Consider the following 13,706-nt stretch of genomic DNA (forward strand, 5'->3'; position numbering starts at 1 on the left):
TTGGATCCTATAAAACATTCGTGCTCCGAAAGATGTTGCAGAGAGCAGACCCACACACACCCCAAAGGGGAGACCTCAGCAGGAGGTTGCTGCCCTGAAAGGGCCACTAAGACGCACACACCGCTTCTGGAAAGAATCTGCTCCAGCCCAGCTGCTGGACTCCCAGGTTCCAGGTCTACACTCCTAAGTACCACAGTGGGGCCCTTCCAGATGCCCCACAGAGCTAGAGGGCCCTCCCGGGAAACCCCTGTGACAGGGTCTGGAGTGAAGGGCAAACCGTAGCCAGATATAGCGGACCACAGGAGGAGCAAAGCCAGGGCTCGCAGCTGAATCCCCAGCTTTCTCTCCCAGAGCTGGGAAGAGGCTGACCCTCCAGTCACAGATGGGACGCAGAGGTGTCAGAGTGGCCCTCTCCATGCTGAACCCCCCCACTGTCAGGGCTCCATCCTCTCCAGCCAGGCAAGTTCCCACCTGCAGATACTGAAGCAGGCAGCGCAGAGACTCAACCCCGAGGGACCGGGCCTGCTCCAGCCTCCTGGCCAGCTGCGTGCTGGCTGCCCACCACCTACAAGGTCACAATGGCTGCTGCCGGCACCGAAGTGCCCTGACACCCACCCCCAGCTCTGTCCCATGCAGAGCCTGGCCTTCCGCATTTACAAAACCAAAGCAGCTGCTTGCTTTTAGGAAATAAATCTAGCCAACTTGGTAATGGACCTTAAAAGTTTTCCCCCTCACCCCGCCATTCTAATAATAATCAGAGTGGAAATTAATTGGAGGGTTCTCTTGCACTGATGACATCTGTCAAGCAACCAGACACGTGGGTTTTGCTAAATTCTTTTATTTTTTGTTTAAATTTTCACTTCAATTTTAATTCTTGAAGAACAGCCTCGACAACATATATCGCACTCATTATAAGAAGCAAAGGGTTATATCAAAAATTATTAGTATAGAATCACAGGAAATCTGGTTTGGAACCAGAAAAAAATACAAAACAGATATAGATACATAGACACAGGACAATTTTTTTAATAATTATTTGGAAAATGTTATTTTCCCCTAATTCTTGTTTCTTTTTTATGTGCATACGATGTTTAAATTTTACAAAAAAATGAAAATAAAGACTAGTATTTTACAAAATGAATAACAATGTGTGTGTGTGTGCGTGTGTGTGTGTTTCTACATAGGATTCGGTCCACTTCCATGTGTGTTGTTTTCTGTACAGAATATATCCACATCTGTCCACAATAAATCCTGGAAGGTCCGTTAGTCTCCTTCTGTTTTATTAAAATTTTCATGGTCCTCTCTTCCAAATTTTTTTCTTTTTCTCATCAGACACAAGGTCTTTTTCCTTTCCTTTCCAACGTGTCCACAGATCTGACACTAAAAAGAGTCTCTTTTTCTCCTGGTTTGCAGCTCGGGTTGCATTTCTGCACGGTGGGCTGCTCCTGTCGCCCTGGCCCTCCTCCCCGCTGCCCGGCCCACCGCACCCTGCATCGGCCGCCTGGTGTCCCCGCGGCATTGGAGTCCACGGCCCCCCGCCGGTCCTGTGAGTCTCTAGGGGGTGGGGGCAGGTGGGAAGCGCCCAAGGTCTAGGAGCACTGGATAGACATGTAAGGCCAGTTGAAGCTGCTCCCAGACAGTAACATATCGCGGATGAGAGTTTCGATGGGGGTTTTACCTACCAAACGGACGAAGAAGAGCTGCTCGATGACCGAGGAGGATACGGTGCGCAGCGAGGGCAGTCGTAGTAGCAGTTTGCCGAAGCGGCTGGGCTGGTTAGGATACTGGCTCCTCACGTACTCCTCCAGCGCGCACTGCGACTTCTCCTGCAGGCTCTCGATGTGGGCGGCGTCCGACAGGCCACAGGCATCTGCCCAAGCAGCCACCGGAAGGAGAGACAAGGGGAGGGGGCACACGGTTAGGTCAGCGGACAGCAAAGTCACAAACAGCAAGCCGTTCATTTTACTTTTTTTTTCTTTTAAGGAGCAAAGGGGAAAAAATAGAAATAGAAGGAAGAAGAAAAGAAATCCTCCCCGCCATGCCTCCCTACTCCTTCTTCACTATTTCCTTCCCCCGGTCCCCAACACAAATACAAACAAATCAAACTCCCACCAGGCCTGGGGAGCTGGAGAGACAGGCACACACTTGAAGAGGCAGCAACCTCTCCAGTCCCTTTGTTTCTCCTCTTTCACCTTTGGATTAAATAATGTACGATGCTGGAGCCATGTTTGCTGTACACAGCAACCTGTCCTCCACCTTCAGGGGAGCATCTTTTCCGTTGTGCTCATTAAAGGGAGGATTTCTGCCCCTTCTGCCCCTGGTTTTGGGGTATTCAGGAGCCCTGACTAAATATGCAGCCTGGAGGCAGTTCTAAAATGCTTCTTGGAGTCCCCCTCTCAAACCTAAATGACCCCAAGCAGAAACCTCAAGGAGAACCTAGATTGTATAGTGAATAGACACATGCGAGGGGGTAAGAAATCATAGGCTGGCAGGGCCTGGCATCAGATCAAGCTCCTGCTTTGGCAATAGAGGATTTGCGATCCACTCTCTATGCAAGCAAGAGCTCTGCAGCAAATCCTCAGCCAGGGTGAACACTTCTATCTGTGCCTTAGATCACGTAATTGAAAATTGGTCCCATCTCTGTAAGCTGTATGATAATCAGAAGGAATATGGCTCAGTTACTCCAGGCTGCAGAAAGGAGACAACTTCAGCGATCAGACACAAAGCTGGACTGGAGACAGCTGCTGTTTCTGCTTCAGAACTGGGAGGTGGGGAGTTGAGGGGGGATTTGGGGATATAGGCTTCCTGTGGCAGGACCTGTACCCAAGGAAACATCTCAAAACCTGTGTGTTTAATCTCACGTCAACCAAGGGCTCTTCTTGGTCTACTAAAAATATTTCAAGACAGCAGTTTATACTGTATCAACTAACTAGAGGCAAGCAAATGGAGGGGAAGGTGGAATCAGAGGAATGAAGTGAAGGCTTCCTCTCTTGGTTCAAACACCCATGTTGTTTCCTGTATTAATAATAAATATTTTAAAAACAGGAAGATCACAGAGGAGCCCTTAGCCAGTCAGGAGGTCGACTAGAGATCAAAGGCAGAGTTTGCTAATATATATAGATCTGGAAAGAAATTCATGCATGGCAATGCCCCCAAAAGGACACTGTATAATTGTGAATGGATAAGTGTGACCCTAAGAAGACACAGCAAATGATTCAAAGCGAAACCTGGGTCTGCTGAGTTTCTGAGCTTTATGTCTCTATTTCAAGAACTGGGATTTGTAAAGCATTCTAACACCTTCATCTACAAGGCTATGGCCTTGAGCAAAAATACAAATAAAACTAGTGATAATTCAGGAACTTCTGAGGCAGGTCTCCTTTGACCCCAGATCCAGATTGGGTTCCTCTCAGATGTCTAATTACTCTAGCCAGCCATTTGGGTGCAGTCACACTAGCCTGACCTGGGAAGGCAGTGAGATTTTATGGTTAGCAGGATGAGGGCAGGAACAGTTTGGGGCTTCGATGCTTAGAGAGGGGACCCTGAGGGTCTGCCCTTGGCTTTGCTTCCTAACCTGGTCCTGCTGAATGACCACCATGCAGACTCTTATTTACATATATCTTGTTTGACATGCATTCTCTGCCCCTTATGCCACAGGATACCTCTCAGCCTCAGAGAATGCAGTATGAAAGGGACCCACTGATACCCCAGCAGGTTTTTTTTTTTTAAAAAGACCCATATGGAGTCTCCTCAGGTTTGTAAAATATTTATCTGATATTTACACTTAGGGCCCCCAGGGTGCAAGGTCACTACCCTTCCCCCAGCTAGGCTACTCCAAGGGAGAGAAGCCCAGGAAAGGCATGCCTGGGCCCTGTGTTGGCTGCATCGAGTTCTTTCCTCCTCTGAAGGCAGAATGCCTGTAGCTGGGCCCCGCTGCAAAGTGCCAGCCGGCCAGCCCTGTAGCCTCCCTCGGGCAGGAGCCTTAATTTGGGCTTGGCTTCCCACTCTAGATATTCATTCCTACTTTGGATATTTCTGCAACAGAATTCCCCCAACTGTGGACTGACAGTATGAGCTCTCCGATCAATCGTCTGGTTGTGGTAGCGAAACTAGGTGAGCAGGGGGTGTGATGCAGTACATATTTACACTCCATGAGTTATACCCAGATAAGAAAAGGAGGCAGAATGTGCAAAACCCATGTCTCGCTTTGTATATGGTAGTGTCAATGTGGGAACCCTCAATATTTCTTCTACAGTATCTGGAAAAGAAATTATGTAAATAAATAACCATTACCGCTCAGGCCCTCCCAGCTTAGCCTTTGTAGTGCAGAGAATGTATTTCATGTTGTGCATTCAGAAGAGTTTAGTGTTCAGGAAATATAGATGTAATCAGCTGCCATAACTAGAAATCAAAGTTATTATTGTGCTGAAAATGGATTTCTTGTATTTATGTTAACTAGAAGGCTCCTTTCGGGGAAAGTCTCATTTATCTGAGAGAATATTGAGGTGTATGAATTAATGAATTTTTTAAAAAAAGTAAGTTCAGGTCATGACCTAGTCCTTGGATGCTGTCCAGAATATTAAGGATTAAATATACCATCCGGAGGCCAAATGTGAAAACCACCACAGGGAACCCCCGTGCCAGCTTCAAATACTTATCCGGAGTAAACCTCGTTGGACAATATGTCTAAAACTGTCTTTTCCATCATTCAAAGTTTGCTTAAAAGTTGGATGACTTTGAGAAGGCTTCCCATGAATTCCCTTCTGGCTAGCAATCAAAACAAGTTTAGTCAAAAGTGGAAATATGTTGTATGGATAAGGGGGGTGAATTACTACTGACAGCTCTATTTCCACTTTCAGATATTCTTCTTGCAATTTTTCCAACAAAATAATGTTATTGTTCACTTCTCGGCCTCCCTTACACCTTGAAGATTTGGTTTAAGAAATATCTTTGTGAAAACTTTTTTTTTAAAGGAACACTTTTCACAGGGACATTTTAGGATGGAAAGTTGAAAGGAAAGCATGAATAATTCCACAGTCTTCCTTACAGCCTGCACAGTCCTTGCCTCTCTCTGGGAAAGGGCAGGAGATCAGAAAAGTCAAGGGGGTTCAAAGAACCTTAGGGGGGGGGGACAAGGAAAAGGGAGGGAGACTTTTCTTGAGAAGACCTCTGTCCAGCTCCAAGTCACATTTCTGCTTCAAGACACCTCACTGGATGAGATTTTAAAACCCCAGCTTCCCCGACACTGGCTTGCTTCCTGATTAATTTGGCTAAAGAGCTGGGTAGTGGAGAGCCAGACAGGCCCCAGGCCTGCCAGAGCTAAAGCAGCCGGGTCGCTGCTTCCCAGGCTCTTTGTCACTTTTGAAAAACACGTTTCCATCAAGAAGACTTATTAAGATAAAATGCATTCAAACACCGAGGAGGCTATTCAATAAATCTTCCATTTGTTTTAAGGTTCGCACTTTATCCTCTTGCAAAGAATAACTCCCTCTCCCACTAGCAGACCTGCATTTGCACTGAAAGTAAAAGGGGGGCAGTCCAAGTCCACAGCTCAGGCCACCCTGCATACAAATGAGATGCTCTTGTCTAAATAAATTATCTGCTGTTCAGATCGATATTAATACTACATTTGCTACATTACAATATTGTGCAAATTTAAGAGTCATTTTAATACAATGTAAATATGATTCTTCACGCATGAAAGCCAGGAAATATTGATAGATTATACCACTGCTTACTGTTCAATGAGGCCTTGGGAAAGGGGTTTTGCCATCTCCGCTCAAGAGTGGTTTTAATTTGGCCTTTGGAGGTCCTGCCTCTAGGATAGATTTATTAGGATGGTTTATTTGTTCTCTGAATGGAGGAATTAAAAACAATAGCGCCAATAATGGTGGTAAACCGGCAGCTAACCCTACTCACAGTGGGCAAGGCCCGAGACCCAGTTTGAGCAGCTCTGTTCCCCACCAGCGTCCTTTCTGGCTTTGTTTTTATTTCCCCCCATTACCTGCTGTCCTGGGTGTTTATATGTTTCCCTCTTGCAGGTTACAATAATAAAAGGGGGGCAGTGTTCTCAGAGGCTCGGACCAGAGCCTTCAAAGGCAACATTAATGCATTTTCCTGGAAGTTAATTTGAACCATCTATCATAAGAGAAATTGTTAACATGCATGTTACCACTGCCTACATTTAATTTGATATTTTTAAGGCACTCTGTTAAATTTCCAATGTTCGTGCGTTTTGCGTGGCTATGAGATTTATCTCCGGGGCGGGAATCCTCCCATACTTGCGGGTTCTACAGTATTGCTTTTGTTTTTCATCTTTCTTGATTAGATCGAATACGTTTTTTACGACCCTCAATAACCTCAGCAACTGCAAACATGAATGGTTTCCGATAAGGGAAAATCAGGATGCAATAAAGCGGGATTATTTATGATTTATTTGCCCGTATTCCTCTCTTTCTCCCTCTCTGTGTCTCACTGTGTCGGGAAAGTCAGCCAGGGAGCGTGCCACACAGAGGAGAAAGCCACATTCCCACGTTCTCTTCCTTCCCTCTCCTCCCCCAGAAACGCTGAGCTCCGGCACACACGCACACGCACATCGCACACACATGCACACCGCACACACGCGCAGCCAGACGGATCCACGGCACCGCCTCCCCGCCCCACCCCCCGCCAGCCACGCGCCCGCCGCCGCCGCCGCCGCCGCCGCAGCCGCAGCCGCGGCCCCGCGCGGGGCTCCAGGCCGCCAGGCCGGGCCACCTAGCCGCCCGCGCCCGCGCCGCCTCAGCTCCCGCACCGCGGCGCTCCAAAGATGGCAGCGGCGCCGCCGGCCGCTTCCCCGCGCGGGGGCCACAGGTCCCGGCCAGGCCGGAGGTCCGGCGAGGGCCCGGCCGCGGCGGGTGCAGCGGCGCGGCTCAGGAGGCCGGGCCCGAGCGGAGCGGGGCCTGCGGGTGCTCCCGGCGCGGCCTGCCCTCCCAGCGGCCGCAGCCTCACCTGACGTGAACAGCACGATGGCTTTGAGGCAGCTGTACTCGGCCGAGTCGACGTGCAACGCCTTGAGCTTCTCCACCTGCTCCTGGAAGATGCGGATGTGGTCCATGAAGGCCACGACGCGGTCGGCGGACATGGGCGAGGCGTGCAGGCCGGCGGCGGCCAGCAGCGGCGCCACGTGCAGCGGCATGGAGCACTGGGCTGCGTTGAGCACGAACAGCTCGCTCCAGGTCAGGCGTAGCAGGGACACCTGGTCGGTGATCTGCAGATCCGGGAAGAAGGGGATGTTGCGGGCCCACTCGACGGCGCTGAAGAGCAGGCGCGCGGCCAGCTCGCAGATGTTCTCGATGCCCATGATGTTGTTGGGCTGCATGCATTGGCTGCCGTAGCGCGACGTGGGGTAGGGCTCCGCGCGCAGCAGCAGCGAGATGTAGCCGGACAGGTAGCAGTGGCCGTTGAGGGGGTCCCCGTTGGTGAGTGCGTACTGGCCTGGATTGGGTTGAGTTGGAGGCATTCTTCCTCGCTGAACCGCTGACGAAAAGAAAGAGAGAAAAGAGGCAATGTGCATCCAGGGGGCTTGCGAACATCCCGTGCCGCAGCGCACCCGACACAATGCGGAGGTTCTTCCCGCAGCCACAAGCGCCCCGGAGCATCTCCTTTGGCGCTCGCTCTCACAGCCCATACCCGGAGGCAATCTGGGGTGAAGCCCTCCAGCTCCGCGGCTCGGTATGCCCAGCCGTCTCCTGCGCCCCTGGCCACCCCAGCCCTGCCAGAACTAGGCCTGAGTTACGGGCCCCCAGCCCGGTATGGCCAAGAAAATGCCACCCAGCCCCTCGACCACCAACAAGTCACACACAGATTAATGAAATCCCACTCACCCCTCCAGAAGGAACCAAATCAGGGTAAAACAAAAACAAAAACAGGCGAAACCAGAGAAAGGTGGTGGTTCTAGGCAAATGCCTAGCTGCCTCTTCATTTGCAAGCAAGCTGGTTTTGCTCAAAATGTTTCCATATTCTCTAAAAATGCTACGGAATTATCCTTAAAATAGATACAAGTTACATACCCTACTAACCACTTAACAACTTTTGAAGAGAAAACAAGTATCCTGCACCCCTCCCCTATCCCCTCTTCCCCATCGCCCCACACAAGGTTCTCACTGTTAAAAGCAACAAAAAATTGAAAAAAAATCAAGAAAAAAGTTGAACTTACAGTAGCCAAACATTATTGAAAAAAGTGGAAAATATAATTAATGTCTGTCCTGCGCGGTGCCACTGCAACCTGCAGCCAGCTTTTGCCCAGTGAATGCACGAGCTTGCAACTGCAAAAACACTGGATTCATTAACCATCTGAATGCAAAACGTAAGCATGCTTTGAGTTCTTAAAGCTGACCAAAGTTTTTTTTTTTTTTTAATGTGTATGTTTTACTTCAACAGTGCCAGCGTTTTAAATTGCCATGTAAACAAAGACAACTTTAGGAAAAGTTAGGGCTACTGAACTCTCCCCCCCCAGCAAATTAATATAGATATGTCCATGTACACGTAGCTATCTTACTTCAGGTTATACACTATTTTCTTAAGTTTGCATTGATTCTAATTTTAATGCAAGCCCCAGTGCAATTTAAGCTCTTGAAACATAATGGCTAGAATACTTTTTTCTAATTACAGTTTTGAACTTGGCAGTTATTTTTCAATTAAATGAGAGTACAATTCAAAGTTTTTTGTTTTGTTTTGTTTTTTGTTTTTCAGATGCCTATAAAATCTCCCTGGAGCTAGAAATGAAGTCGTCATATTTGCCTGCTCCTTGAGATCTGAAGGAATTCAATTTCTTTTCTTGTGGCATATAAAATATAATTTTAAAGTCAGTTACAAGAAGGAGTAATCTACATTCTACAAAATTGACTGGATCACTAATTTGACTATAAGACATCTTTAATGATTGTCAGGAGATAAACTTTAATTGTAAATGGCTAGATATATTTATAAGAAAAGTGCTGCATCTCTTGCCACATGAACATGAAGCATATCTAAATACAACATCAAAAGTTGTGTTAAAAGAAACCAAAGCCATACAACACAGGGATTAAATGATGTGGAAGCTCATGCCAGCTGCAGTCTATGCATTATAGCCAAATCAGAAGGATCGGTAAATGCCGCTGTAAATTGTAATTTGTATGCAGTATTTAAGCAGAGGGTGGAGTTTGGTGAAGAAATAAAACGAGTATCATGCTTAAAAAAAAAATGACACAACTATGAAAGCACGGTTCAGTCACAAACTTTCCTTTGAAAGTAGAGGGGTGAAAACAAGGCCACAGCTCCGGAGGAGGCGGCCCCAGCTCGGTGAAGAGGAGAGGGAACCAGTGAACAGGCCAGAAGCCCCCCTTCCCCCCTAATTAGACCTACAAGTGCAATAAATCTCACTCCTCTTTTTCCAAGCTAAGCTTCCAAAAGGATGATGCAGTAATGAATCTATGGTTCAGAGTACTCCAGTCTCCAGCCCTCCCCCATTTTAAATAAAGGGCATGAAGAGGTGGAGGGGAAAGTGGAATGAAAAAACACAGAAACAGAGTTTTCCGGGGGAAATAAGCACCCCTCCCCAAGTTCATGCCAGCCCAGCCCCAAGCATCCTCACGCACACGCGGGAAAGAGACACGCACCGAGCACATCCAAGACAGAGGGAGGGGATTTTAAGCCACAGCTCACGATCCCAGGGACAAAATCCTGAGCAGGCAGAGGGTGGGGTGGAGGAGCCGGGGAGAGGAGCGCAGGCCGGGAGGGGGAGGCAGCGGCAGCGAACTGGGGTGGGGGGGGCGGCTGGAGACGCCGGGGGAGGAAGGTAGCGGGGACAGGGGAAGCTGGGACGGGCCGGGACCGCAGGAACCCCAGCCCCATACAGCAGCCACCCCCGCGAGAGAGAAAGAAAGAGGGCCGGGGAGGCGGGCGAAGCTCAGGGAGAGAAGCACAGAATAAATATTCACCTTCCCGCCTCATGCCCACTTTGAGGCACTTCTTGAGGCGGCAGTATTGGCACTGGTTGCGGTGGTGCTGGTCGATGGGACAGTTCCTGTTGGCACGGCATGTGTAAGTTAAGTTCCTGCGGACGCTCCTCTTGAAGAAACTTTTGCAGCCCTCGCAGGTGAACTGGCCGTAGTGCTTGCCGCTCGACTTGTCCCCGCACACCACGCATTCGATGTGCTGCTGGCTCTGGCCCGAGCCGGGCGGTCCCTGGCCCTTGTCCCCTGCCGTGCCGGGGGTGGCGGGCGCTCCGGGCTGGCCCGGGGTCTGCGGCGTGTGCGGCGCGCCCGAGCCCGCCTGCTGCTGCTGCTCGCCGGCGCCGCCGCCGCCGCGGGCCGCCTGCGCTGCGGGGTTGGGGCCGCCGGGGTTGCCCCCGGCCACGTCGTCCTGCGGATCTCGCCAGCTGCTAACTACCATTGCCATATCTTTGGGCCCGGGGAGCGCTGGGGGGAGCCGAGCTGCTCGCCGAGGGCCGCGGGGCGCGCGGGCGCGCTGGGAGGGGAAGGGGAAGGGGAAGGGGGGAGGGGGAGGGGGCGGGGGGCCCGCCCGGCGCCCCGGGGTCGCGGGAGCCGAGCCCGAGCCGGGCACCAGCCGCTGCCTCCGCCGCCGCCGCCGCCGCTGCCGCCGCTACTGCCTCGGCCGCCCCGCTGCTGCTGCGCGCCCGCCCGCCCGGCTGGCGTTTTGTTGTGGTTCCTGCTGTTTTCTTTCTCTCTTTTTGCAGCCCCCCCAGGCTCTCAGGCTCCCCCCCCAACACCCCTGCTCCCCTCGCCCGCTCCCCCCGCGCTCCGATCCTGGGGGGGCCACGCTCTCCTTCCCCCCCTCCCCACCCCCCCCCCAGCGAGCAAGCTCCCTTCTCTCGCTTTTTTCTTCTTCACCAAGTTGCAAAATCAGAAATGGCACAGGCGGCAGCCGGTAGCGGCGCGGGGCGCAGCGCCGGGGGCGGCGGGCATGGGCCACGGCGCGCGCACACACTCACCCTCCGCCTTGCCCGCACCCCCGCGCACACACACACTCGCACACACACTCGCTCACCCGCGCCGGGCGCCCGCCCGCCCGCCCGCCGGCCACTGGGGCTACGCGCTGTGCGCCGGCAGAGCAGACATAGAGGAAGCCGGCGAGGGCGGCGGCGAAGGAGGAGGAGGAGGTCGAGGTTGCAGGCGCCTCTGGAGCCGCTGCCTCAGCTGCAGCAGCGGGCGCCGCTGGAGGAGCCGGGGCCCGGGCCGGAGTCCGAGCTGGAGTCGGGGCTGCAGCCGGAGCGCGAGCTCGGGTCGGGGCCGCCCGCGCCGCCGCCGCTGTCCCGGCGGGAGCCCTCGCTGGGCTCGGGATTGAGGGGAGCGCGGTGAGCCGAGCAGGGCGCGGGGCGAGGCTGCCGGCGGCGATCAGAGCGCGCTGGTGTCGGGGGGCCAGGTCCAGGGCCGGACGCAGCCAGCCATTCAGGAAGGCAGCGCTGGAGAGCGGGAGGCAGCCAGCGAGGAGGATCACACACTTTGCTCTTTTTGTTGTGCCGGTGGCGCCGGGCTCTCGCTGCCTTTTTCTTTCGGGAGGTGACGGAGGGGGAGAAAAACACGAGATAATTCACGCCGGCGACGAATTCACAGCGAAACAGAAAATATAAAAATCAGAAGAAAAAGAATTGCAAAAAAAAAAAAAAAAAAGAAAGAAAAAAAAAACGAGAGAGACATCCAAAGTAGGTCGAATAAATAATCCTCTTCTTTTCCTCTTTCTTGCTCCTTCTTCTGCTTCTTCTGCTATAACACACAGAGCTAGTTAAAAAAACCCTGGAGATCGCCCAAAAATGTTCTTTTTTTAGTATTTTAAATAAGTGCTCTTCAGCCGGGAACCAACACCCTCCCTCCAAAAAAAATCATATATGTATAAAATAACGATAAGAAGAATACGAGGGGGTGCCTCCTCCTCCTCCTTTTTTTTTTTTTTAAGTTTAGCCCTCACTCTTCTGCAGGAATGGAGTAAAAGGGACAAGGAGGAGGGAGAAAAAGGAGAGAAAGAAGAAGAATACGGGGGAAACAACTAATAGAATATGTAAGAAAAGAGAAAGGGGCGAGAGGAGAGGGGGGAGAGAAGAGAGAAAGAGAGAGATTGAGAGAGAGAGGCGGAGGAGAAAGAGAGAGAGAGAAGAGAGAGAGAGAGAGAAAGAGAGAGAGACCCCAAAATTGAATGCGTTTAAACGGGAGGACTCGCAGAGCAGTGTTTCCGAAAGGGGGATCTGCGCGAATGTCTGTATATAGTGAACTTTGACACTACTATTGAAACTGACACGTTTCTATGGAGATCGCTGCCTTATATGGAGCTCGTGTCAAGGAGCCAAGAGAAGGGCTGCTGGCAACTGATAATCAAAGGCGACTGACTGGTCAGAGCCCTGAATAGGGGGGAGAGAAAATGGGAGGCTAAGGTTAGCCAAGCCTCCCGAACGCCATTGGTTGGAGAGCCCCTCCCCCCTCCTCTTTTTCTTTCTTTCTTTTTTTTTTTCCCCCTCCTTCTTAGCTACCTACTTACGGGTTGGCGAGGGAAGGAGGAGAGAAAGTGAGGGGGGGGGTGTGCTTCTGACAAGCGCAATTTACATTGAGATCGCCCTGCGCTGCTATTTACTCTGAGACCTGATTAGTATGGGTCGTCTATGGTCACACACACACACACACACACACACACACACACACGCACACCAGAGGGGGAAGGGATGGCGAGGGGAAGAATGCCTTGCAATGGGTAAAAAGAGAATTAGAAAGACATTATTTTGTTTTCTTCCGAAAAGTTTTTAGAATTATGTTTTATGAGCGTGAAGAGTGTCATTGAAAATGTTAGGAAAATTTTAAATGGGAATTAAACTCTCACCATTTTAATGATTCGTGAAATATTTTGGGTTTGTATTGTTTTCTTCTTTCACACATAAGCACAATCCAAGAGTGGATTCTGCTCATTTTATATTCCTTTAAGAAACAAAGTAGGGACTCCCTGTGTTTTGGTCCAACGTATATTTTGGTTTTAAAATTAAGGGTTTAATTATGACAAAAATGCACTCCTGGAATTCGCAGCTATTGCCACAAAATCAATCCGAGCCAAAGGTTCCTCTCCATCCCAAAGATGATTTTTAAAATAAACTTTCCAGTCAATCCGATTTTTCCTTCTTCTCTCTTTCTTTTCTTTTCCCTTTTTGGTATCCTCAGGCTGTTCCAAGTTCCTACGAACTCTCCAGTAATTATTAATAAAATAGTAGTAAGTTCTCATATCGTTGGGGGCGGGGTGGTTAGTGCGGCCAAGTCCGAGTCCCAGGAAAAGAGGAAAGGGGTGAGGGAGAACGGAAGGAGATGGGAGATGGGGAGAGGAGGGGGGGAGGGGAAGAGGAAGGCAGGAGGGAGAGGGAGGGGGAGGGGAGAGGGGAAGAGGGGGAGAGAGAGGGAGGGGGAGATAGGGAGAGAGAGAGGGGGAGGGGGGAGAGAGAGAGAGAGAGGAGAGAGGAGAGAGAGGAGAGGAGAGAGAGAGAGAGGAGAGAGGAGAGAGAGGAGAGAGAGGAGAGGAGAGAGAGAGACAGAGAGAGAGGAAAGAAAGAAAGAGAGAGAGAGAGAGAGAGAGAGAGAGAGAGAGAGAGAGACACCCCGATTCCCAAAGGCGATTGGTCGCCGGAGGAGGGGCCGGCGGGAGGAGCGGGTCCCGCCGCGAGGCCTGCAGGAATCGCTGGCTCCGGCTGCCACCTA

At 51.0% G+C, this 13,706-nt stretch overlaps 1 protein-coding gene across 2 annotated transcripts; it reads right to left on the reverse strand.

Moving 5' to 3' along the window:
- Positions 1-818: 818 nt before the first annotated feature.
- On the reverse strand, positions 819-10,732 carry NR2F1 (nuclear receptor subfamily 2 group F member 1). Of its 2 annotated transcripts, none has more exons than XM_004263533.4 (3): positions 9,960-10,732; positions 6,988-7,515; positions 819-1,870 (listed from the first exon to the last, which is right to left on the reverse strand). In XM_004263533.4, exons 1-3 carry the CDS (start codon positions 10,417-10,419, stop codon positions 1,590-1,592), a joined length of 1,269 nt encoding a protein of 422 aa, XP_004263581.2. In that variant the 5' UTR covers positions 10,420-10,732; the 3' UTR covers positions 819-1,589. The 2 variants fall into 2 exon arrangements, with proteins under 2 accessions (XP_004263581.2, XP_049564391.1); XM_049708434.1 differs by lacking the exon at positions 9,960-10,732 and adding an exon at positions 8,195-9,771.
- Between the last annotated feature and the right edge of the window lie 2,974 nt (positions 10,733-13,706).

This window comes from Orcinus orca, chromosome 3 (genome assembly GCF_937001465.1).
Source record: "Orcinus orca chromosome 3, mOrcOrc1.1, whole genome shotgun sequence".
NCBI classification, from domain to species: Eukaryota; Metazoa; Chordata; class Mammalia; order Artiodactyla; family Delphinidae; genus Orcinus; species Orcinus orca.